This window comes from Lissotriton vulgaris, chromosome 5 (assembly GCF_964263255.1).
Source record: "Lissotriton vulgaris chromosome 5, aLisVul1.2, whole genome shotgun sequence".
Lineage (NCBI taxonomy): Eukaryota > Metazoa > Chordata > Amphibia > Caudata > Salamandridae > Lissotriton > Lissotriton vulgaris.
Window position 1 is genome coordinate 1,528,543,594 of NC_141693.1, and position 26,074 is coordinate 1,528,569,667.

The following is a 26,074-nucleotide window of genomic DNA, read 5'->3' on the forward strand; positions in this document are numbered from 1 at the left end:
AATGACAGCAATAATTCCACACACTTGCTGGGGAGGATAAGGTCATAGCAACAGGCTGGTGAAGGAATCCGAGGATATATTCTATTCTTACTCAGCTTGACACTGAGTCACTATTGGCAAATGAAAGCAGATTTTCATGTGCGCCATCAACTTGGTCATCAAGAACATCCTCCTCCTAGACGTGGCAAATTATTACGCTGCTGTGTCCTTCACCTTCAGTACTATTTCTTGTAGTAGTAGCCAATGTCAAAGAAATTCAACGCAAGTACTAATTATACTTTCAATACTTTACCATTTGTTAGGCTACATTGTGGCACTGTTCTAGTGTACGGTCACCTGCTATATTCTTTATCGTACCGTTCTAATGCTACGGTAAGGACAAACCAGGTTTCATTTTCTTTTTTTCAGATGCTGCAACTGCCACTGTGTAACACCACAAGTACCACCGCAATGATGACATTTCATCCGCCCAGGATTGCCAACCTTAATCGCCATTTCGCGTGCAGCCAGCCCTGTGCCTAGCCCCATTTCAAACACAAATTACAGGTAAGATAATCGTTTGGGGGGAGGTAGTATAATGGAGTATTAGGAGAGACGAGAGACTGACGGTCCTAGGACTATTGAATTCACTTACTCTGTGAGAGGCACTTAGTTTTGAAAACATTTGGGCCATTAGTACTTACACAACTTGAATCAAGATGCCACTTAAGTTTCAGGACTATTAAACCCCCACCCACCAGCCTCAAAAGCATAAAAAACACGTATGCTAAGATAAAGTTTTAAGTATTTTTATATATCCCTAACATAAATAATCTCCCGCAAGACCCAACCCACCCCCCCTCCCGAACCCCAACGAATGTCCCTGAAAACTAAGTCCAAAAAAGTAGAAAACCCAACTCCCAATTCCCACACCCCAGAAATCTTTAAAAAAGGGGCAAGGGACAGTCTCCTCCTACTGCTGGCTGCTGTTGACTTTTCGGGCTAGGTCGGCATGCTCCTTGCAGAGGGTCTCAAGCAGGGTTTTGGTGTTGAGGAGCTCCTGCTCGAGGTAGGAAACCTTCAGGGAAAGGCGGGGCATCCTTTTTTTGCAACTGCTGTGGGGGGCAGCTGATTTCTTTGCTGCTCGGCGGTGGCGGGTGGCTGCGGTACCCCGGCTTTGTACCGCTGGAGATCTGCTGCACTGACTGGCTGACCCAGGGAGCGCGGAGGAGGATGCAGGTGTCGCCGTGGATGTTGTTGACGTACTCTGCGTGTCCTCCTCCTCCTGGGCCACCAGCTGCCGATATTCGGCAACAGTGGCCTCCAGCCTCCATTGCCGGGCCCTTTTAGCCAGCTCCTTCCGTGTTGGTTTGGAAGGAGCATCTATATGAAGAAAGAAAGACATAGTCTGTAACCAATGCTCTTTAAGATTAACACAAAATGATTCAGCAGAAAGTTGTGTCACAGTAGAACTAGCAACTTGCAAGCGCAGTACATAACTATTGTGGCCAGTATCTATCTAACCTCCCACTTCTTCACCCTTGCTCTAACATTAGTGGGAGTTTAAGGAATCAATTCTACGAGCACTATGGACTCACTCCATTAGAATCGACTATGACAGTACACCAGTCTTATTCTTCTTCTTCTCTCTTGTTTAGCAAAATTGGTAGGTTAACTTCTGCTAGCCGGCACAATGCCAGCGCAGTCAACTTGCACCCGAGAAAAACAGACGCCCGCCATGATGAGTGAGACAGACTTGCGTTACTGTACCAGTCCAGTACATGCAGGTGGTGATGCTCTTACTTTTCTATTACGGGTGGCACTGAGAATAATCTGTTACAAGGGCTACTGCTTAACTAATTTAACTTTCACCCTACAGTGCCAATGAATACTAGAAAAGGAAAATGAAGAAGATAAGTAATCTGATTATCTATCACTGCACATGGTATGTATTAGCTTACATATGGGATGACTTTATGTGCTCTGCTTTTAATTGAGTGAACAGTGATACATCCACACATGAATGACCAAGTTCTACTAAACTCATTAACGGAGGTAGTGAGTGGCCATCGTAATAGCCGGATATATGCTGTGCTTGCAATACAAACTACTGCTACTATTCATGGTAGTATTCGGACAAAATTACAACTTCTTTTCCTTGCCTTTCCTACACTGGGACGGACGTGCGGGTGCGGTGTTCCATGCTCTTCAAAGTAACACTTAGTTCATCCAGTGACCGTCTACTCTCTCTAGATACACATATGCTATCTAAGAGTCAGATAGTACCATGATCCAGGCATCCATCCATTCAACCTATATGACAATCATTCTTCTTCATGTCTCTCATCTGGACAAACCTTACATTTTCTCATGGGAGCACACTATGCAGTCTGCAATCTCAATAAGTAAGGAATATAAGAGCTTACCACTGCCCGCCACTACCGTGGCAATCCGCACAGCAGTTTGGTCTGGCACTTGCACCGCCTCCTCCCCAGAACTTTCCTACTCCACCTCCGCGCTGGGCCCAGCACCAGATGTTCCACCTACAAAGTACATTTAAGAATGTTAGATGTCATAGACATACTCACTAGTATTTTGTCTAGGAATGAAGAAATGTGAACACAGAAGCCAATCTAATAATGTGTGACTGTCTAAAGTAAAAATGTCCCTTTTTCCAGGGAAGGGTGTTGTCTTGCTGCACTTTTTGGCACAACTGATGAATGCTTGCTTTTTAACACGCACCATGTTTCTCATAACAGACAGAAGCTTCACTTCTGAGAACAAATCATCATCACTAGGACGGAGGGACCAACGATTCAGCACCAAAAAGAAAAATTAAAATTCAAACCAGGTGAGGGCTCGGCTCGCCCACAATAAATGTGTGAAATAAATCACTATAAGCACTTTTCCATTTTTAATCAACCGTTTATGTTTTATGACAAGCTTGATTTTAATAAATATTTTTACTTTTAATAAAGCTTTAAAACTTAAATAGACTCTGTGGTTTTTGGTCATGAGTTAATGAGCAAAAGGTTTTGCAATTTGCAAGCATGAGTCCGTGCCTCTGACACTTCTGGACTCTGACTCCGTACTCTTGTCCTGCGTTGGATAATCATCATTGGGGATCAATCATCAATGAATTCGGGAGCTAAATGACTCTGCCACACTATCTAGTCAGTAAGGAGATTGGGGGTTCTTCAAAGTCTGATATCACGGAGGTATGTGGAAAGTCTACCTGCGCCTATTATAATTGATAAACAATGCACTATTTAGTGTCCATAGTTCTGTTTGTGCAGATTTGTCCCTGCAACAGTAGTAGTATGGATTGTCCTCCTATCCAAACCAAAAGTAAATTAGTATCTTATTCTTTCATGGTGGTCATTCACCTTTTTATTGTTGGCAATTTTCAAAGCATAAACATTTAGTAGACTTGAAAATACATTATGGACAATCCCAGAGGACTGCACTCAGTGCATAGAGCTATTGCTGACTAGAATGGGAGTTTAATTTTACACCTTTTGCCAAATGTGCAATCTTAGTTAGCTACACAGACAGACTAATAAGAATAATCTAGTAATACCACAGGGAGTCATAGTCGAGGCAGGATAAGAATTTAGATACAGTCTACAAGAAGATCAAAGACGATTTAGAAAAAATCGAATTAGGAACGCTAGGAAAAAATAGGTACTCTATATTACAATTAAAACTTACCGGGGCCAGCAAAGGAGCCCTCGCCTGACCGATCCTGGCCTTGTTCAGCAGCAGCAGCCTCCTCCAATGTCCTCTTTCCCCTGGGGGGGAGCTGATGTACAACATGAAAGAAAGACCCGAAAACATGGATGATTGTAAAATGTAAATGTATTTGAGCTTATATAGCGCACAGCTACCCGCAGTGGGTTTCCCGGCGCTTGCTTAGGGAACCCGTCCTGGTATTCCCCTGCGAGATAACCCCGGCAGGGTATCCACAAGGTGAAAGCCAGGCATCACGCCACGAGGGGCCGTTGTGGAGATTAAGCAAGCTATTGCCCAGAGTCGCAGAGTGTGAACCCGTGAGTCGAGAAGGCACCGGAGCGAGAATTATCGAGTCCGTGGATTTTTTTTTTTTTAGCCCAAGACCCGCCGAGGCGGGGAATTGAACCCTGGTCCAGGGCCGATCTCAGCTTCCGGGTCTGCCGCCTCTAACCCCTGAGCCACACTTCTCCACAGATTGTAGTCAACCAAATCAAACATTTCAAAAGGACAATAACAAAATATTTTGGCGAAATAGCAAATAGACAACTATTCCACTGGATATATTGACCTATCTCATGCGGTCTACTACGATATTAGTATTTCTTGATTTGTGGACCGTCGACTTGGAAAGTTATGTAACTCACTAAACAAACTACTAAAAAGGTTCGCCTAGGACTGGCAGGCAGCAGTCCGCAGCACGCGAAGTGATAGACAAACTCCATTGTGATTGCAGATCAGCGACAACACTAAAAAGTTTCCTACTACATTAACAGTCATTAAAATACTCAAACTATCAATCCACCTCCACTATTTCTTCCTATTGCCAGGTGTACAAAGGAAGGACTGGACTGGAGTCTGTAGGGGCAGATTAGCAAGCCCCTTGCGGCTCTTTTGCTCCAATGTTGCGTGACTTTTGTGAAGCAGCGGCAGAACAAAAGAGGCCCCATGGTGCGGCGCATATTAACAACGTGACGCACATAGGAGATGCATCACGTTGTAAAGCCCTGCGCCATCAGGGTGCGTTCCAGCGCAAGGCAGGGCGTTCCTGCGCAGGAACGCATCCTAAAAGTGGCTGAGGGAAATCTACAAGATTTCAATCAGTCACTTTTAGGACAATGATGCGTCATTCAAACCCTGCGCCTGCTTGAAGCAGACGTACGGCTTGACACAGCATTGGGGAGATAGGGCACCCCAGAGCATTGCTGGAGCTGCGCCATCGTTGCGTCGCAACTCCAGCAATGTGCCGCTTTTACGGCACAGATACGTAACGCTTCAGTGACGTTTTGGGCCCATGGTGCGCCGCATTGTAAATACGGTGCACCATGGGTGGTGGTGGCGTGGCGCACAATTACTGGCGCATCCCTGCTACGGGTAATTAAAAATCTGACCCTTAGTGTCTAGCATTACGCAGTTATTTAAACTACACTCGTACATAATTTCTCCGCCCAATGAAATGAACACAAAATCGAAAACAAATAAGCATAGTAGCAACGCTACTGAGAAGGAGAGCAGTGCCCCTGAAATGCACAGAAGATTTTGAAATATGATTTAACCTACAATGTAATCAGCAGCATTATTGCTCTTGGTAAAAAACAAAAAATTGCAATATAATAACACACAGAGCAGGAGAAAACTGAGTAGTGAAGAAATAGCTACTACTACTCACCAAGCCCGGGGATCTCGATGCCGAGCAGGTCGATCAAGTCGTGTTCCCGGTCCAGGAGATCCGTCCAACGGTGGGTGTCCTGGTTGTAGGTGCGCCGGACCAGAGAGTGTTGGTACATAGCCCGGCACACCTTCTCCCACCGCTTCCGGCGCTCCTGGATCCCATAGCCACTAGCGATCTTGCCGCCTGCCATGATGGTCCTGGGGAGGCGGCGCTTGACATAAAAAACTAGTGCGGCCACCTCCTCCGCGCTAAAGATCTCCCGGGCTGTGACCTGCTCCCCCCTCAAATGCCCGCACGGGAGCCGGGCAGGGGGTGCGGGACCCTTCCCCTTCTCAGGCTGCTTCCCGGCTCCCTTTACCATGGTCTGGGCAGAAAGGAAGGTAAATAATAAATAAGAAATAGAATAGGGAAGAAGAAAAGAAAAGAGTTTAAAAAAGTAGCTTAAAATTAACCAAAAGTAGCAGAAAACACAAAAATATAGAGCTAGAAAAATAGAGGGATAGATAACAAGTAAAAAAGATTAAAAAAAACTTCAAACAATCAAAGGATGGGAGAGATTGACAGAGGATACAGAAAGCATGCCCAGAACCATAGCAATGAATGAGAAACAAGATGGCCATGCCCGTTCACGACCGCGTGGGTAAGTTCATGCGAGATTTCCCTCGCGACCAAACGCGAACTTGTACTAGCGAGCCGCACACTTTGCGAGATTACACATAGCGCCTGGAAATGGAAATACGTCATGCAAACAAGATGGCCGCACCTGTGAACGACCGTGAGGGTAACTTCGCGCCATTGAGCTACAAGCGGCTCGCTAAAACGCACAATACCTTGCGAACTAACATGCCACAAAAAAACAAATCGCATATTTGCACGAATTCGCAGCTTCCGAATTCGATCTCGCGCTCATTCGCGCCTCGCGAATCCCGCAAGATTTCAGAAAAATTAGTTTTGCAAAACTGAAAGCACTCAGCAGGTGCAAAAGTTCAAACTCATCATTAGTAACCATTCCCTGTAGTGCTTCCTGAGGGCCCCCTCCAGAGTTCAGTTGCCCACGCTGCTAACAGATGGTTTACTCCCTCTGTTAGGGACAAGAAGTTGGCGGCGCGCAGAGCAGAACGAGCATGGCGACGCACCTACTGTCCCCTCCTTAAAGCAAACTACTGCCTGGTACTCAATGAATATAAAAGGGACATATTAAAAGCAAAAACTGAGTATTTCTCTGGTAGAATTCTGGCAGCGGAAAATCAATCCAAGGAAATATTCGCCACAGTACACGAGCTAGCTGCCTCAGACAGGGTGATTTCTAAAATTCCCCCGTCTCAATCACTCTGTAACTCCCTTAACTCCTTCTTTATTGAGAAGGTAGCTCTCATCAAGGCCAACATCCCTCCCGCTCTCCCGCCACCGATCACTGTTCACCTGCCCCCCGCTGCTCCCCTCCTCACTCAGCTTCCCCCTTTGACACGAGAAACCCTCCTTCCCTTACTGGCCCGGGTAAAATCAGGTTCACCCCAGGATATCGGCCCAGCATTTGCCCTGAAAGAGATCTTCTCTAGCTGTTACTCCCCTCCACTCACATTAATTAATCACTCCCTTAAAACTGGCATCGTCCCTAATGCCCACAAATCAGCAGTCATTATTCCGATCCTAAAAAAGGCAGGTGCCGATCCAACTCTGCCGGCTAACTACCGTCCCATTTCCCTTCTCCCTTACCTGGCGAAGGTCTCAGAGGCTCATGTAACCGGTACTCTGAGCTCCTTTGTGGAGTCCACTGGCCGCCTTTCCTCTAGTCAGGCAGGTTTTCGCCCGCTGCACTCTACCGAGAAGGTGGTAGTTTCGGTGATGGACAAATTGAGGGAGGGCATTGACATCTGCCTCCCCCAGGCCCTGGTCCTTTTAGACCTGTCCGCCGCGTTCAACACGGTGGACCATGACATTCTGTTGACCCGTGTCGAGGCGGCGGGCATTGGGGGCACGGCCCATGCCTGGCTCCGGTCCTTTTTAACGGACAGGGAGCAGGCCGTCCATCTGGCAGACTTTGCTGCCCCCCCTCGCAGAGTGACTTGCGGCGTTCCTCAGGGCTCCTCTTTGTCCCCCCTGTTATTTAATTTATACATCTCACCCCTCATTTTTTCTTTACAGCAGATGGAGGTCTCGGTGTTCAATTACGCCGATGACCTCCAACTTATTTTTAACCTTTCCCACTCCCCCACTTCTGCCCAGAATTTCCAGAGGGTGATGCTCTTCATCCAAGATTGGATGAACTGCAACCACCTCAAACTGAATCCCGACAAAACCGAACTGGTTTTGACCGGGAGTGGTTGCAGTCCTTGGTCCCCTTCCTTCTGGCCCCACTCTCTTGGTCCCCCTCCCCTCCCGGGTCCTAAGGTCAAAACCCTGGGCATCTTTATCAATTCCCAGCTCTCTCTTCACACGCAGGTTCACTCAGTGGTGTCCTCCTGTTTCTTTTCCCTTCGCACCATTCGTAAGGTTTCCCGTTTTTTTTCTGTTCCCGCCCTTAAGCTCATTCTCATGGCCATGGTGCTATCGCGCCTTGATTATGGGAATGTGGTCTATAATGGCGCCCCAGATTATCTAATTCGCCGGCTTCAACTGATACAAAATCAGGCCGCTCGCCTGATTTATGGTCTTCCCAAATTTCACCATGCCACCCCTCTGTTGCAATCTCTGCACTGGTTACCGGTGAAGGAGAGGGCTCTCTTCAAGTTGGGCTGCATTACTTATCAGGCTAGGTCAGGGACTGCCCCCGCTTTCCTTTGAGAAGCTATATCTTCCTATCTTCCGGCCAGAGAGCTTCGCTCCTCTCACCAGGCCCTCTTGTAAGTTCCCCGCTTCAGGAAGCAGAGGTCCGGGGGGGCGAGATTTGCGGTTCTAGCTCCATCTTTTTGGAACTCGCTCCCTTTTGCCCTCAGAGCTTCTACTTCCTATCCGGAATTTCGTAAACATCTTAAGACCTTCCTGTTTTCCAGATCCTTAGCAGTCTAGCCTCCCTCTCTGCCTCCACTGGTTCACCGCCGCCTAGCGCCATGAAACCGTCTCAGTATAAGTGCGCTTAATAAATATGTTAAAATTCAAATTCAAATTCTACTTGCAAGTATTCTATGACCCTCACAGCAGGCTCATAGAATAGCTACAAGTAGGCCACAAAGGTCCTGTGAAAAAAATTGCACTGCAACAGAAAGCAAATTACAGATAAGGAAGCAGGTGCCGGACTGGAAGTTCAAATTCAGTGACACATTAATCAACCCCAAATTAATTCAGGTCAGTTGAAGCAGGGCAGGCGGGCTTTTCCCCCCCATAATCTACAGTGATGAACCAGAGGGTGGCATGGGTGAACCAGAGGGTGGCAGTGGTAAAACAGAGGGTGCTGTGATGAACCAGACGTAGAAACAACATAGTCGCGACCGTTGCGAGCCGACAAGTAAGTTCACGTTTGCGAACTGGTACAAAACCCTTGCAAACTGGCAGAAACCCTTGCGAACAAAAAAAAATAAAAAATCCGCAAATTGGCGAGAGTTCGCAGATTTTGCGGATTGCAAATTCGTGAATACGCAATTTCGCAAACCGCGAATTCGCAAAATTCGCCCATGCTTATGTGTTATATCCCGGATTCCTTCCAGACGGTTGATAGTCATCTCTGCTGTAAGGGTAAGCTTTCTCATGGCTAAAGTTCTTCCCATCCTTTTTGAATTTTTGGTACTTTGTGTCTTTCAATGAAACTTTGAACTCCGTCATGGTCTTGTTAAGTTCTTCTAGCCGTTTCTTACGTTCTGCTGTAGGTTGATAGCTTTTTAGTTTGAACTCAAGTGTATGTATTTCGTCTTTCAATGTGTTTGAGAGGCGTGTTGCTGTCTTTATGATCAACACTAGCCAATCCCTTGTACAATGCCAAGAGATTAGCGACCAATCTCTCTTGAATTCTTTATCCTGCTGAAAGATAAAGGGTTTGTTGCGTACCAGAAGCCCCCTTGGAGCTGCATTGATTCTGAGGTACTCTGCCATCATGATACCATGTATGATGGTCTTAATCTGGTTCCTCTTGAGCTGAGTGAGCTCATCTCAGCATTGTTTTGCTTCATTACTGTCTCTGTTAGGTGTTTCAGTTAGAGGAGTCATAGAGGATATGATTCTTTCTATTTCCTCATTAGTAAATTTCAATCGTGTTTTCTCAACCATGTGGTCTGATGTAGTGTGCAGGTGGGTGAGTGTGTGGTCTCGAAAGGAGAAACTCCCGCAGCTTTCGCTGTTGGGCAATAATCAAAAAAGGGGGGAGAAAGAGGCTAAGGCTAGGTTCCGCCTCTTGATTCTAAAGTATAGCACTGTGACCCAAAGTCAATGGATCGTGAGAAACTAGCCTGTAAGAAAGAAAATAGCGGGTCTTTCCAATTGGATATACCTGTTCGGAAAAGAAAATTCTTTTTTGTCCCCTCACTCACCAGAGGTTGCCCTTAGGTGACAAATTTCTTCATTGGGGCTTCCCAAGCATCTACTGCTTGGGGCATGCTGCGACTTGCGAAGGATACGTAGGAGCACTTTTAGGTGAAACTATGTGTGGTGCAGTGTATGGCGGAGTGGTGTTTAAATGTGAGTTTTAAAAATACCTAGCTAGTAAGCCAACACATTTATTCTTGCCTCTAGTTGGTATAGTAAAAAGGGGTTAGACGTAGGGATTAGATAGTTAATTTGGTAAAAAACCTAACTATCTCGTCGACATGTTTCAAGGTGTCCCCTACACCTTTTCTTCAGGACAACTTGGGGGCCAGCCCCAGGTTTGCCACTTCAGTTGTGAATCTATAATAAGGTTATATAAACAAATGGATAGATGCACCTACTAATGTGTGAATCTTTCATATATACATACGGTTAGTGATGAACCTGTCGTATGTGTATTTTGGAAAGAAATAATAGCGTTAGTACATGGTGCCTGCCCACAGGGGCAGGCCATTTCCCATTACAACCGTTGTTCCTCATGGGCTGTGCCTAGGAAGTGAAATATAAACATTTAGTGCTTGAAAATGTGCTCCTAAAAGGAAAAAACGGGACAGGATGTGGGTGGTCCGTCATTCACATCTGTGTACAGTCTACCTGTTCAGAGGATTTAAAAATACGATGGTGGCAAATCAGGCAGCCCAGTGGGCGTGGAATGAGATTTATACTGTGGAGGATGTGTGGAGCATGATGAAAGACTATGAACCATTCTTACAGCAACATGCACTTAAGCACATGTCGGCTACATTAATAGGATTATGGGAACAGTGCTTCCAGGGTGTTGCACCGCAGATTACATATGACATACGGGACAGGGTATACACGATGGGTATGGCTCTGAATGGAGTTTTTGCCAATGTTATTACATTAGTGGGGTACCGAGGCAGACTGCTCCAAAACGTTCCGACCATAGGGGCATGGCACCCAGACCCTATGAGAGAAGTCCATCCTGTTTATCATCCTGAGGTACCAGAACTGCGCGATTTGGTGAACACAGTAATTCGCCCACGGGTGGATACCCGATTTCCCGAACAGTGAATTTATACTCCATCGAAGAGGAGTGAGGTCTTGTCCCTAGGGAGCCAGCTGCCAGACCATCGGAAGAACCCAACCGCATATTACAAGGAATTGACAGAGGCGGCCTCCTCCACTGTGATGGCACTAGCTGATAAATAATTGTTTTTCGGTCTGCTGGTACCAGTTGATATATGGAGGCAGGTTCATACGCAAAATCATGTACTGGAATTAGGAGGCACCTGGGATGAGATTATGGCATGGACAGAGAACGCAAGCCTAATGACAAGCCGAAAGCGGAACCGCTAGCCTTACCAGGTCGTATTATAACTTATATGCACTCCCTTATTCCCCCAAAGAAAGTGAATTGGGATAAGTTGACTGCATGGCGACCTCTTGTTGAGATTCGAAAAACAGAGTCTGCAGGTATTGGTTCCGGACATTGGTGCAGGAGTGGTCATGGCCCTTGAAGTCACATGCGTTGCAGGTCGATCTCCTCTCTGTTGGAGTCAGGAGCTTTGGCGTCGGCAGGCGTAGTGTACTGTGGTGCGAAGTGCAGTGGTGCGGCGAGCGGTGCCCTCAGGTCACGGTGCGAGCAGCGGCATGGTGGCTGCGTCAGATGGCGTCGTCGGTGAGACCAGGTTCATGGTGCGAGATGAAGGCGGTGCTCGTCACAGTGATGGCAGATCACGTGTACGCAGCAGCATCGTCATTGCTGAAGCGCTGTCATCAGCTGACAAACTGGAGTTGTGGCACCAGCGTCAGTAGTCCATGGCTGCTGTGTGGAATGAGGGTGGTGCGTCATGTAACTTTACGATTCATGCCCTCGAACCATGATGCAAGTAGCGGCATCGATTTTGGCATGGAGCGGTGGCGTCGGAGAGGCAAAGGCTTAATCGCGAAGCAAGGCGGTGCGGAGTCTGGTGCCCACAGGTCGCGTGCGAGCAACAAGGTGTGGAGACGGCATTGTCAGAGGCAGAGCAGACCCTTTGAGGTGCAAAGAAATGTCCTCCCTCTTCCTCCATTGCAGCACAGGTCTATTCAGCCCTTTCCTGAACTACCAAGAGCCACCCTTGCTTCTTAGCCATCTGTCGCCCAAACTCCAGACAGGCAATCCACATTCCAGCAGAGGCATACGGGATGAATGAACAATAAAATACCTACTTCCTAAAAGTGGTATTTTCAAACACAGAATGTAAAAATCACCTTTACTAAAAGATGCATCATTAAATCCTGAGGTCATGCTTATTACATTTTATTTTCTCACCTAGTTTCCAGGGCCAGTAATGTTTATAAGATCTAATAAACAAACTTCCCATTCTGTCCTATGGGGAACAGGTAGCCTTGCAATAGTGACAAACTAAATGGGCTGTAATCCACTAGCAGGACATGCCACATGCCAGGGCATGTCCTACCTTTCACATACAATGCACCCTGCCAAAAGGGGTACTTTGGGCCTACCTTAGGGGTGACTGACATGTAAGAAAAGGAAAGGTTAGGGACTGGCCAGTGTGTGGATGAGCCAAGTCGACATGACAGTTCCAAACGGCGCACAGACTATGCAATGGCAGGTCTGAGGTACCTTTTCAGGGCTACTCATGTAGGTAGCACAATCAGTGCTGCAGGTCCACGAGTAGCATTTGATTCACAGACTCAGGCACATCTAGTGCACTTTACTAGGGACTAACAAGTAAATCAAATATTCAATCATGGAAACACCAATCCATAGCAGTAGGTTCTCTGGGTGTGCAGTAAATGAACTAGTGTTTCCTCCTCTTTCCCGCCGATCCAGCACAGTGTGGCTATATCTTTCTTGTACCTTTGGCCGAATTTGATTGCCAGAAGTGGAATTAATCCGAACCATAATCTCATTAGTTTGTGCTTCATTTTTCGCTTTAGAGGGATGGCAGTTTGGCAAACCCCCGCTGCTATAAAGTTTTGACACCCAACTGCCATGGCTCAAATTTTTCAGGGCTTGTGTGTCCCAATCGGCAGATATTAATTTATCTTGTTCAGTTAATAATTTAGCTGCTGTGGCTGTGGAGGTGGACCATATTTCATGCACATCCATTACTTCTATGCAATGTGTTAGAAATTCACACCAGCTTGATCCTGGGTTGTTTATCATGGGCCAAATATGCCTCTTTAACATGTGGTCCCGGGTTTGCTTGGCTTTCAAATAGTATGGCATAAACTTAGCTTTTAATAGCCACATATGAGATGTTAAGTTACATTTTTTATGGATTTGTGAAAGATATTCACTGTTACGTAAGCCTGGGTAAACTTGGATGTGAAATTCCACTCTGCTTGCGGAGTATGTGGAGTTTTTCCCTCTCCTCACTCCATGTGTTCTGAAAAACTCAGAGGAGCAGAGTTTTACACTCGCTCGTGCTCACCAACGTTAAGTCAGTGATCACGAGTGAGAAAAATCTTACTCCAGGCCACCTTCCGGCAAGATTTCTTAACGCAGGCGGTCACTGATGGTCGCTCCCACCTGCATTGAGAAACCTACTTGCATTGAGGAAGCTGCTTCTATAGTGGAACATCTACTCAAGCCGAAGAAAGAAGCATAGCAATCTTTTGCTGCATGTGGGGCCATTTGAGTTGATTTTACAGAGCAGACCAAACGCCCGGCGCTAAAACTCAGCGCAAACAGCACAACATAATGCACTCTGCAGTTTGCAGACCTCCGCGTAGCGCAGTGGAGTTATTGGTCACTTTGCGGAGTCCTGCATAGCTGAATGATGGGATGTCAACATTTGAAGTATGTTAAATAATTTGAACTGTGCTAAAGACAGCTTTATGATTAAGGCTCCAGGTTTTCAATGTTTGCAGTTTTTTATGGATAATTACAGACATAAAACAAAGTGGTTCCTATCTATATTTATTTTTAAAAGCGAAAAAGTACAGAAAATTGTTCTTCTTGTGCAGTTTTCCATGATTTCTAGGACAACAGATGAGCAGATAGGCAGGGTTGGAAGTTATAAACCGGTTCAGATTTCCCTATATGAAGGTGTATGGTTACATGTATTTGTATTATGATGCTCGTATTTACCTGTAGGTCTAGTGTTTTGCCAAATTTGGCTGCTTAATTTTTACTTTTACTTTAATAACTTTATTCAGTTATTATACACGAAAACAACCATAAAAGGACAGTTAAAAAGTCACAATATAAAAAGAGAATATGTGTATACATATATATAAACAACAATCATAACAATTAGAAATTGGCTGTTTACGATGAAGCATAAATTGATGTTCGTACTCGAAGAATATTTAAAAAAAAAGCTGAGACAGATACAATAGTTAATATATTATCTAATTTCTGGATGGCTAAAAAAGCAGGACGAAACGGATTAAAATCCATAATCTTCAATATGGGCACAATCCATCTTTTCCTCGGTGCAATATAAAATTGACAAAATAGCAGTATAAGCATATCCAATTGATTGGACAGATCATCACATGGACATTTACTAAGTTGCTTTTTCCAATCATTCATGTTGGGGAAACTTAAACATCTAAATAAGATATTTAATCTAAAACGCGTCAATAAAAACCGTTCAAAATCACTCATGTGTACCTTAACATATAGTTGGATATTGCTAGAGGTCATTGTTAATTGATGAGCAACCACTGTACTTTTCATAATTTCAGTGCTCATTCTGCGATCTCCCAAATGCATCATACATTGTTTTTTTAGTTCTCTTCTAGACACATGGGACATCAATAAGTGATCATCATAGTAATCCCGGTGGCCTATTTGTATGAGAAACGTCTTTACATATAATACCATCTTATCTTGCCAACGTTATCCAAATTCATCACATCTCTCAAAATTGATCGATTAAAAACACACTCCTCCGTAGTCCATACCCTATGCCACAAAATTACTGGTTGGACTTGAATAACATCCTCTATATACGGTTGACCCAATTCAGCGTGGCAAATGTACGTAGCAACACTATCTGGGACTGCTAAGAGGTACCTCATAAAACAGTTTTCTGCCACCTGGAATGATTTCACACTTGCATATCCCCATATTCCTGCACCATATGTAGCAAATGCTACACAGATCGCTTGATAAACGATTAAAAGTTTCCCAATAGTTTTTTTACCCATTTGTCTGCTAAAATTTGTAAGGGCCATTATGGATTTGCAAAACAACAGCCTCCTTGTCTTTATTGTTGTATTCCTTAGGCCAGTGTGATCAAACAATATACTTAAGTACGGGAAAGTTGGAGTAAAATCCAACGGTTTAAAATTAATGTACATAACTTTCTTCTTATTTTGTGCCCCAGGACCACAATTCATACAAAATGTTTTCGTACAATTAATTCTTAAATCCAAATTGGTCATAAATTGGGAGAAAGATGTATCCTTTGCATGGCCAAGGTTGTCCGGGCCATCAAAACCGCATCCGCATATCATAGTGCTGGGACAGATCTAGTGGCTATCATGGGCATGTCCCTGCACTCCCGGAGCAATGTATTTTCCAGATCATTGATGTAAATTGTGAATAAGAAGGGAGTGAGCATGCATCCTTTCCGCACTCGTCTTGCGATGCTGAAAGGCTTAGTGCATTCCCTAATCCCACCAAATCTGACTATGGCCCGTGCCCCCATGTAAAGTTCCCTAAGAAAGAAAATTATGTTTTCCTCCCCATCCAATTTTTCTAAGATCAGCCAAAGCTTACTATGAGTGACACAATCGAAAGCCGACGTTAAGTCGACAAAGGTTAAAAACATACGACTTCCCCTAGCTTTGGTATATTTTTCTAAAAGAATGTGCAAATTAAGGTGGTCAATGGTGCCAAGGCCTTTCCTAAAACCATATGAAGATCACTGAATATTGAGTGTTCTTCAGCCCATGTTTGCAATCTATTTAAAATTGCACACCCAAAAATCTTAATGGTTGAGTCTTATAGTGATATTGGGCGATAGCACGAGCAACTTGACCTATCTCCCTTTTTAAATATAGGAACAATAACAGACTCAAACCAAGAAGATAGCAGTCCATTAGAGCAAGATGCGTTAAAACGTTTCTTAATTTGCTAAAATGTGACAGGCAGCAAAGTATGAGTGCATGTTTATAAGTAAAATAAATGTGGAAACATACAATTTTATGACTCAATATATTTGCCGAACACAACATAAGCATGGATAAATATCAAGAAGATGGAAAAAAATATGGATAAATACAGATGGAAATGTTAAAAAATAAATACCATATAACTGGGAGCCCTATTTATGATCTTATAACTAAAATATGATAAGTGTTGTAGGTTTAAGAGAAATTGTGTTGTGGGAGAATTTGTAAGTTAAATTAAGTAACATTGTGGTTAACTACTTTTTTGGACTTTTTATTGTTGTATTTTTGTTTTGTATTGCATCTTTTTATCTTTTATACAGCCTTGGGAAAGAGGAATCCTATTTAATACATGAAACTTGTATTGGGCGTTGAGCTAACAACCATTGATACCTACATGATTGATTTAAAAAAATAACATTTCCTGATTCGTTTGGAAATGGAGAAGTACTTGATAATAATGAAGATCAGTGATTAACTTTCCTTGTGAAGAATGTACTTATCTTTGTTACTGTATTTCCACTTTTGAGTACATTTACATAAATGAAAAATTACTTGACAAGTACATGTCTTTCTGGAGTTAACAATGCAAATTGACAGACATTGCATTATGTATCAATGTAATTATGTAATAAGGTGGATTGCCCCATTATTTTCAGGTCTCTCTTAGCTAGTTTCTCCAATTTACCAAGTATCTGCTTTAGTGAATACAATTATCGTGGAAATCACCGTAGCTAACCTGTCAGAGAAGTGGCATTAAATAATGTAATTTATTTTTGTTTTTTTCTCCCTTCTTATTCAGCCACCTCATTACCCATTTATTGGAGTTTCAACTAGTTTTTTGCTAAAACTGCTGATATACTGTCAGTGTACTAATTTTATTTCCCTGAGATTTTTTGATATTACATTCGTGCCACAATTGTAAGATTAATTCATATTATGATAGCAACTTGACATTTTACTTGAAATGTGATTTTGAGACACAGAAGTTCCTCTGGTCACAAAAATTACACTAACACGCATGTTATGTTCTGCTATTTAACGTTACGTTATGTTGCATTATGTTGTTATGTTATCTTATTTTATGCTATGTTATGTTATGTCTTGTCATGTAGATTAGTGGAGTACAGTATCATAGTATCACCTGGGCCGGTACGCTGCTACTAGACAGGTACAAGACAGTTGAACGTTAAACCTAGGACCAAATGTGGTAATCAAATAGCCTGAATTTCAGCTTCTTGAAGAATTCAAGAAGTGACAACAAGCCTTGGATTTGTAGTAGCAGGGCATGCCACACTTTAGGAGAGATGTAAGAAAAGTAGTTGCTTGAATGTGAATTTACCTAGAATTTACCCTGGAAAAAAAAGACAAAAAGACAGGGTATGTTTGGCAAAACCTGAACAGCTGGTATAATCAAAGACTTTGGTCGGGAGAAACTTTACAGAGTTGGGTCGGAGGACTGTATCAAAGTACAATTGATCTGAGCGCTAATATATACATTTCTTAGAGCATCATAAAATAGTTCATAGATACTTTTTAGGGAAAGGAATGTGGGTTTAGTCATGAAGTCATAAATGACACGCACCTTGTAACAACTGTAGGTGTGACTCAGCCTTGCATGGACACAATGAGGGCCAGTGGTTAATGGGGACTGTGTGATCACTGTGTGTGCTCTATGTGCTGTGTTCTCATTGGCTAAGTGTGCCTAATATCATGTGGTATCTAATGTTTCGGTGTTTTGAGAATTATCCCCTCAAGCAATGTAAGCTTTTTTGCAGTCAATCTCCCCAGCCCAGGACTATTTTGGTGTTATTGCCTCTTTTTGCGATTAATCTGGGTCTTTCCTGTTTGTGCTTTTGTTGTGCTGGTTACATGCCACCCCATTTGTGATCTGTCAATCTGTTGCCTCAGGCCTAGGTTGCAGGGACTGCTTGACCAAGTAATTCTGACTCAGGGTTGATAGAGAGGATATATCGGGTGGTTTTGAAAACAGTCATTTGACCTTGTTTTTATCACACATGTACTATCGCATACATGGACTTTGTCAGTATTAACAAAAACCTGACTGCAAGATCTGTTTTTCTATAGGTGTGCGAGCAAGAGTCTAGATGAAAGGAGGTACCTGGAGGGAGTGTGAAAGCAGATGCAGTTGTTGAGGTATGCTGGACCTGAGAACCCTATTCTCTTGAAGGTGTGGGCTTGGAGTTTTCAAGTTGCACATCTATTAATGGAGAGCTAGTGGAGCTCCTTGAGGTATAGTGTGATGTGTGTGTGATGTGAGAGGGTTAGAGTGAGTCTGGCCCCTAAATTCCGGATGGTTTCAGTCTTCTGGAGAGTTGTTTGTTGATCTTGCTGTAGATTGTGTTTCTGTAGTTTAGCTTGCATGTGACATGTGAGTGGGTGATTGTTTCCTGGGTGTGGGTTGGAAGCCCTTTAAACGCCAATTCCAGGCTTGTCGATGTCCAGCTTAAGGCAACAGGTCTTCATCCAGTTGGCAATGTTGGTCATGTCTGCAGTGAACTTTTTTTAGATGCTAGGCACCTTGTCAGTGAGGGAGAGAATGAGTTGCACTTCATTGGCTTTAGAAAGAACTCTGATTTTGTATGACCAAATTATGTTGGTCAGAGGGATCATGTAAGTGTTGAAGAGGGAAGACTTACTAAAAATCCTTGTAGGTGCTCGAGGTGAAGGATGAAAGAATAGTAACCACATACATTTCTTCTTTCATTTGTAATACATGTGGCATGCGATTGTTGGAATGGGTAAATGATACTTCAATAAACACCGATATGTGCAGACCCAACAATGGCAATACCAATAAATGCAATGTCAACATGTGCCATCACCTCACCCATACAACAGGGCTGATACCAACAGTAACTATATGAATGTATACCATAATCGATGTACGAATGACAATGTTGTTACCAGTAAAATCGATCAATGTCCATTAAAAACAATACCAATGTAAGCTATAACTGTACACAAACTATTGAGAATGGCCATAAAAACTACACCAATGACTGCCATATTATTTTCAGGAGTTCAGTGAACTTTCACCATTACTCTTGGATTTACCCAAGAAGACCTCCCCATCAACCCCAAGTCTGAGATACATGGTCAGACAGGTCCTGCAACCCATGCCTATCGAAAAACAGGTTACAGGTGGGGGTCTCCCTTAGTGCCACAAACAAATGCACGCCCAGGGAAAAAATTTGATCGATCCCATAGATAGATAGTTGCACCACAAACAGGTCCGCAGCAATTGGCTCCACTAAAAAAATGTTTGCCCAGAGGCTCACTTTACCAAAAAATACTTCAAAGTTAGATACCGCATGTAGAGAGACACACAGCCAATCAGTTCACGACATGCACACCACACGTAGTAATCATGCATTCATCCTGCCGGTCATCTGGACACATACACACTGGACCACACTAGCTTTCTTCGAGGTCAAGAGCCATCTGTGTCCTATCAGATGCACAAATTGGTTTATTTACGACCAAGATGCTTTCAAGAATGGTGAAATGGTTTTATTTTATCTCGCTAAATGTGTATATAACAAGCCAAAACTTTGAACAAGGAGAGACTTTCCTCAGACACATTCTGTTGAGACTCTCCTGCCACTGAGTTGAATTAAACCAACATGTTCCTGTTTTGCTAAACACCTTTTGTCTTTTAATTTCCTTAAGGTAAATAGATATCCGAGCAACATAATGTTGATGTTATTGATGATGTTTTCCTGGTGCTTAAATGGTCAGCAACCTTCTGTTTTTGCAAAACGAACAGTGTCTACCCTCTTTTAGCAAGCAAGCAAGCAGTCGAAACTTAATGTCGAAGTCTGTTTCCTGAAGAAGGAATGTCAAGCAGTTAATTAGTGGTGTGCTATTCACTCCACAATTTTTTGACATTTCTCATGTGGGGCCATCACCATTACAAACCTAAGATCATTCGTCAGATCAAAAATGTATGACTTTAAATGCCCACAGTGATACACTCACCCTATTTATTCACAAAGCGTAAAAAATGAACAATATAGTAAAAGGCATTACAAAATATACAGATTCAATCACTGAAAAAAAACAAATTCAACAGAAACCCAGTAACGTTTGTGCCTATGTAAATATTGACGGTCTCTCCTAAATTGTTGATATTTATCTGGGGAAACAATAAATAAAAATGCCATGTTTTTGACATAGCAATATGCAAGTACAAACACACGTACATCAACCTTCATCCGTCATTCTCTAATGCTTGAAACTCCATGTAAACTTTACCTCAAAAGGATCCCCAGCACTAAAATCAAAGGAGAGAATCATGTTCACTTTCCTCTCAGGGCGAAGAACCAATGGATAAGCTGAATTTATTGCCAGCCCAGCATCAATCAAGTTGATGAACTCTTTTTCTGCAAGGTCCTTAGGGATAGGCTTATCTGGAAAATTAATGTTGCATAAAGTACCAAGACATTGTTGTTATTTACAAAGCCTGTGTTTGAGCAGAAGATTAAGATTTCGTATGTTGACATTTCATGACCTTTTAACAGAGGAGATCAAAACGTTTCCCAGATTAAGAGGAAATTAACTGTTTAAACATCTTCCTCTTTTGTATTGAATCTTTTCGGTGCTAATCTTGATCAACTAAATATTCCACAATGATTCTTAGAATTGCTTCTGGAATATCACACACGTAAATGATTTCAAAGTTATCCCACTAGAAAAGATCCCCAAACATCCTTTAAGTAACTTGGTTATATATTGTTTTAAGTCAAGTGTACATCCTCATATCCTTTTAAGAGGAAAACTATTCAAAATAGTTTTAATGCTCCCCAGACTGTTCCTATGATGTTTGTTTAAAACAAATTGATGAGGAGCTGCTGTTTTCAAAATGAATTCTGAAAAAATTACATAAATCGTTATTCATGTGCTAGTACCTGGCTCTTCCAGAACCTCATAACAGACAAGTGAGTGGCATTTTTTCCTTTCACAAATGACAGCCCTCCTTGCATGTGTTTGTAAAACTTTAATTATTCAGAAAATGGATCAGTAAAAATTGGACACTTTGGCTTGGACCTCATTAAGCAGTCAAATTGAAGATCAAAGAAACCGATTATGTGAACAAGTCAGCAGTCTCAACCCACTCTTGTTTTTGCATTGTCTGCTAACAATTCTGTTTGTAAACAGTTAAATGCTACTTTTCCTTCCACTTCATGTTACTGCTAAAAGTGTAAATTCATATTTTCCTGTGTGATTATGAAAATACATTTCTAGTAGTAGCAAAGAGAAAACAATAATATACCTGTTGTGTTGCATTTGTACAGATAGTTATAGGTGGTCCCCCATTGCCAGGAAAGAAGACTTTTCAGGAGTTTGACCAGAATCACCATCTTCTCGTATGCTGATGATGCCACTGTTGATAGAATGAATGTAAGATTAGTTAAAACCATTGCAAACTAAATGACAGTACAAACAAAACCTGATGCTCTAGAGATACAGTAATGCAAATAAGATAGCTATTTGTAGACTGATGCTACTGATTTTGAACTCTGTGCACTGCGCTACTCTTCTCTAGTCCCTAATGTATGTGCGCTGATCCCCAAGGCATTGTACAATTGGCTAATTCCCAATCAACATACTTATCTTTCCAAGAAGACCCTTTTTATAAAGTGTTAGAAATAAACCAATTACTTTGAAAAATTAAATGTCACCTGTGGATAGCAGCACCTACTGCAATTACTAGACTGACAGGGAAAACATGGCTTTGGGTCTATATGTGTAGCCTGACAAAAGAAGCTTTTTTCACAGGATCTGTCAACATAACGATTTTTTGCATGAAGGAGGTCTATATTTAAATATCATATTAAACAGCTAGGTGGGGCTTCTAAATCACAAGGTAGGGTGTTCACCGTCTAAAATGTAAGATTTCATGTTGCCATGTTCCGACAGTGATTAACCTGAAAAGTTATTTTTGTAGATGTTTTATGAGTAAAACCAAAGTGAAGTTAAAATATTATTTTGTGTTATGTTTTGTTTGGAACATTCTACAGAAATCATTAAACTACTTTTTTCATATCTATTAAAATCCAGGTTAATGGTTAAATTAGATTTTTGATGAATATACAGGGAATGTAACTATTACAAAGTTACACTTTGCCTGCCTGAATCTCCAGCAGGCTAATTAGTATTAGCTTTCCAACAGCTGGCCTATCAGTGTTTTCTTGTTTAAGCATGAAATCCTGCTTTCAGAGGCACAGACTTGTAGGATGGCTTGTGTGAGGAATGTGACTCAGATTAACCAAAGCTGGGCAGTTAAGGACTGTTCAGAAACGTTACTAACTTTAAGGAGCAAGGGGGGGTTTACATTTATAGCTTAGTGATAACAGATCCCTGGTAAACAGGATTCTTCTGATGCCAGGACATACTTTTCCACTCCTGGCTTTAATCTCAGTGAAAGAGGGAGTTGGACCCAGATTTAGTTTGAGTGGTTGACTAGAAATGGAATGATCATTACGTTAGACACCCCTTTAGGTGTGCCACGAGCTCTCTCATGGGCATACATGATCGGCAATGTTGCAGGATGATGCATTGTGGGATAGTTTTCATTTAGGAAAAAGGATGTGATCTTGGGAACCTTTTACTTTTTAGCGAGCCAGTGTCCAGAAGTCACCCCACTTTCTGACTAGTTAACTGAACACTTTTTGGGGTTTAGCGGAGCAGAAGAAGGCTGAACGTGCTGTCCTCGACATGTGTTAAGGCCTGAATGGCTCTGGTCTCTGCCCACGTGTACCCTGGACTAAGAAGTATACTCCAAAGGGTAAATTGGCTGACCTCCTTTGTAGCTACATGAACATCAACAGCAACATGAGACATTTTTTCAGGAGTCATCAGTTGACCAATAGCAATCGGACCTGGACTGAACATTGCTGATGGCCTGTGCTCCAGTGTTTCCAGCTCCCTAATTACTGTCTGAGAGTGCTTGGGAGTCTTAGAAGTAATTTGTCAGATATACATCCATGCTTGCCCAAAGAATGATTTTAAGATTAAAAAAGAGAATAAGCTCAAAGGTAGGAATTGTGACACAGCAACTGCATAAAGAGTATCAAACCTGTGAGAGGATTTCAGTAGCTGTGAAATCAGAATTTTCCTGCTCTGCGTTTTTGCCAAAGAAAACCTATAAATTGAGTGGCTCCTTCTCCAGCACTTATCAGACATTGTGGAGACCATGCTGGATACAGTTTTTGGTTGGATGTTTGTGAGGTGGGGGGTGATATAGGTCCATTTGGGAAGGTCCAGGAAGAGTCTGGCACAGGCCGTCTGTATGGTCTGTAGTCTTCAGAGGAGCTGGATAGGGTAGCCGGTGTAGAGGGCATTGCTGTAGTCAAGACAGCTGGTGCCAAGGGCCGGAGTGATGGTCTTTCTGATGTTGACTGGGATCCATCTGAAGATTCTACAGAGCATGCAGACAGTATGGAAGCAGGAGGTGGTGACTGCATTGATTGTCGATTCATGATTAGTTTGCGGTTCAGGATAATTCCTAGGTTGCGTGCATGCTCAGTTGGTGTCGGATTTCTGATGGCCACCAGCTGTGGTCCGAGATGCAGATGTTCCTCACAAAGATGAGTACTTCTATCTTGTCAGAGTTAAGTTTAAGCAATTGTCTGCCATGCAGCTGGCTAAGTTCATCATGGCATCGCTGAAAGTGGTTTTGGTGCTGGAGGGATCTTCAGTGAGCGAGGGGATAAGCTGCGTGTCATCTGTGTTGGAAATTATGTTGAGGCCATGGGCTCTGACAAGGAATGTGAGGGAGGTCATGTAGGTGTTGAACAGGGTGGGGCTGAGGGAAAATCCCTGGGATGCACTGCATATGATGTTCTTGGGTTTGGAGGTGAATGGAGGCAGTCAAAATCTTGTGAAACCAGTGAAGCAGGTGATCCACTTGAGGGACTTTAGCTGTATGCTGATGTTGTAGAGTCTGCTGTTATGGGTGTCGTGGGAGATGGTGTTGAATGAAGGATAGAGGTCGAGGTGTATCATGTCCAGGGTATCTCTTTGGTTGAGGAAGGTTTGGATGTCATCTGTGGTGGCAATCAGTGCGGTCTTAGAGCAGGGGTTGGCACAGAACCCTGATTGGGAGAGGTCACGTAGGTGGTCTTGCTCTAAGTATTATGTGAGCTGTTGGTTGAGGGCCTTCTACAGTACTTTGGCTGGGTATTGAAGCATGGATACAATACATTTTGAGTTTGCTGGGGTTGGTGGAGGGTTTCTTTAGCAGGGGTTTGACTTCTGATTCTGTCTGTCTGTTCAGGAAGGGAGTGGAGATGGAAGTGTGGATGATTCCCCAGAGTTCCGTGCTGATGAGGTTGTTTCTGAGATTGAAAAAGATGGAGGGGGCAGGGGTCAGTAGGCACCCCAAAGTGGATGGATGCCATTATGGTTGTTATGTTCTGGGTTGAGAACAGAGGCCAGGAAGTAATAATTGGGTCAGTGTGAACTGGAGGGCTGTGGTTGCTAAGATTGAGAGCAGTGGTTTTGAGATTGAAGTTGTTATAGATGGTCATCTTGCTGGGGAAGCAGTCCTAGAGGGTTACGCAAAGTTCTTGGTACGGGTGGATGGTATTCTTTGTGGTAGCTAAGTTAGAGAATTCAGACTATTCTAAAGAGATATTTCATGTGGTTGGCCACTGTGTTAATACAGGCTGTGATGGCTGCTCTCTTGGCTTTTTTGACACCCAGTGTTACTGGCTGAGGGCTTCCATATAAGCAGCTTTGCCTGAGCGGTCTTTCATGATTTGCAAAGGTTTCCTGAGTCATTTACTGGAGTGCTTGTTTGTTCTGAGCTCTGGGGTATGTCAACTAGCATGCTTGGGAGCTGCATTGGTTCTGGTAGGTTTGATTTGGGAGGCACTGTTGGTGCAATTGGTGATCCATGCGGGGAAATTCTGGATGACCTGGTCCAAGTCTGATGAGGCTTCATGTTGGGTGATGCTTAGGGGCTGTGTCCAGTGTGCCCCAGTTAATCTGCCCCAGTTCCGTCAGGGACAGCGGAGGCGCTTGGTTTCAGTGTGCTGGGTGTCGGCGAAGAAGTGGACAATTGTGTGGCCGGTCCAGGTGGGTTATGTGATGTGGGTTAATTTCATTCTGCCACTGGAGGTATAAATGGCATTAAGTATGTGTCCAGAATTGTGGCTGGGTTCAGTGACCAGTTGGGTCAGACCGTTGTTGTTCAGGTTCTCCAGGAGGGTAGTGGAGTTGGCATTGTTGGTGTCATCAGGGTGGAAATTGAGGTCACCAAGTAGTACCTAGTAGAATGAGTCAATGGGTAGGGTGATGATAAAGTTGGTGATTGAGTCACTGAAAGTTGGCCCGGCTTCGTGGTCTGACAACAAGGGTACCCCTTATAGTGGTGTTGGCATTGATCTGTAGTTGGAAATTGATGTGTTTCATGAGCGGTGTGGGTTCATAGTTAGTGGTGGTGAATTGGATGGTTTCCTTGTCGATGATGGCTATCGCCCCTCCTTGTTTGGTGCGGTCTCTGTGAATCATCTTGTATCCCTCGGGTGTTGAAGTTGAGCCATGTTTTGGTGATAAGGGTTATGTAAGGAGAGAGAGTAGTGATGGTATCCCAGAATGCTGTGACATGCTTACAGAAGGTTCGAGCAGAATGCCATGTAGCGGTTCAGGGTTTTTTGTGGTCTTCAGGTTGGAAGCAGTGCAGGATTCATCGCAGGCTGTGTTAAATGGGAAGTGGGAGGGGTGGCAGGTGAAGGGTCCTTTGGTTGGTTGCGAGGAGGAAGTGAAGCAGCTATTTCCACCTAAAAACAGCCTGTGAATTTTTTTTTTTAAAGCAAGTAGCTTTAGAGAAGCCTCTCATTTACTGTTGCATTGAACACACTGTGGGTAATAATGTCTATTCTCGTTGCATTTAATTTTAATTTCCTTTGTGCAAATGTCATATGGGTAGACCAGAAGTTTTAATTTTCTCCTTGTCTGAACTATAATTTTGATCCAAATCAAATATTTCAAAGTAATTGGAAATGCTTTATGTACTCTACTGCAATATGACAGCAACCAAGCAAATTTGAT

The 26,074-nt window shown here is 43.2% G+C and overlaps 1 protein-coding gene across 2 annotated transcripts in view; it reads right to left on the reverse strand.

The window, feature by feature from the left end:
* The window catches only part of LOC147712934 (cytosolic phospholipase A2 gamma-like), a 646,694-nt gene that overhangs the window by 58,270 nt on the left and 562,350 nt on the right, over positions 1-26,074 (reverse strand). For both annotated transcript variants that reach the window (XM_086920395.1, XM_086920396.1), the window contains 2 exons: positions 21,291-21,401; positions 20,273-20,427 (listed from right to left, as the gene is read on the reverse strand). In XM_086920395.1, coding sequence (XP_086776521.1) covers positions 20,273-20,427; positions 21,291-21,401 — 266 coding nt within the window. The remainder of the gene's footprint in view (positions 1-20,272; positions 20,428-21,290; positions 21,402-26,074) is intronic.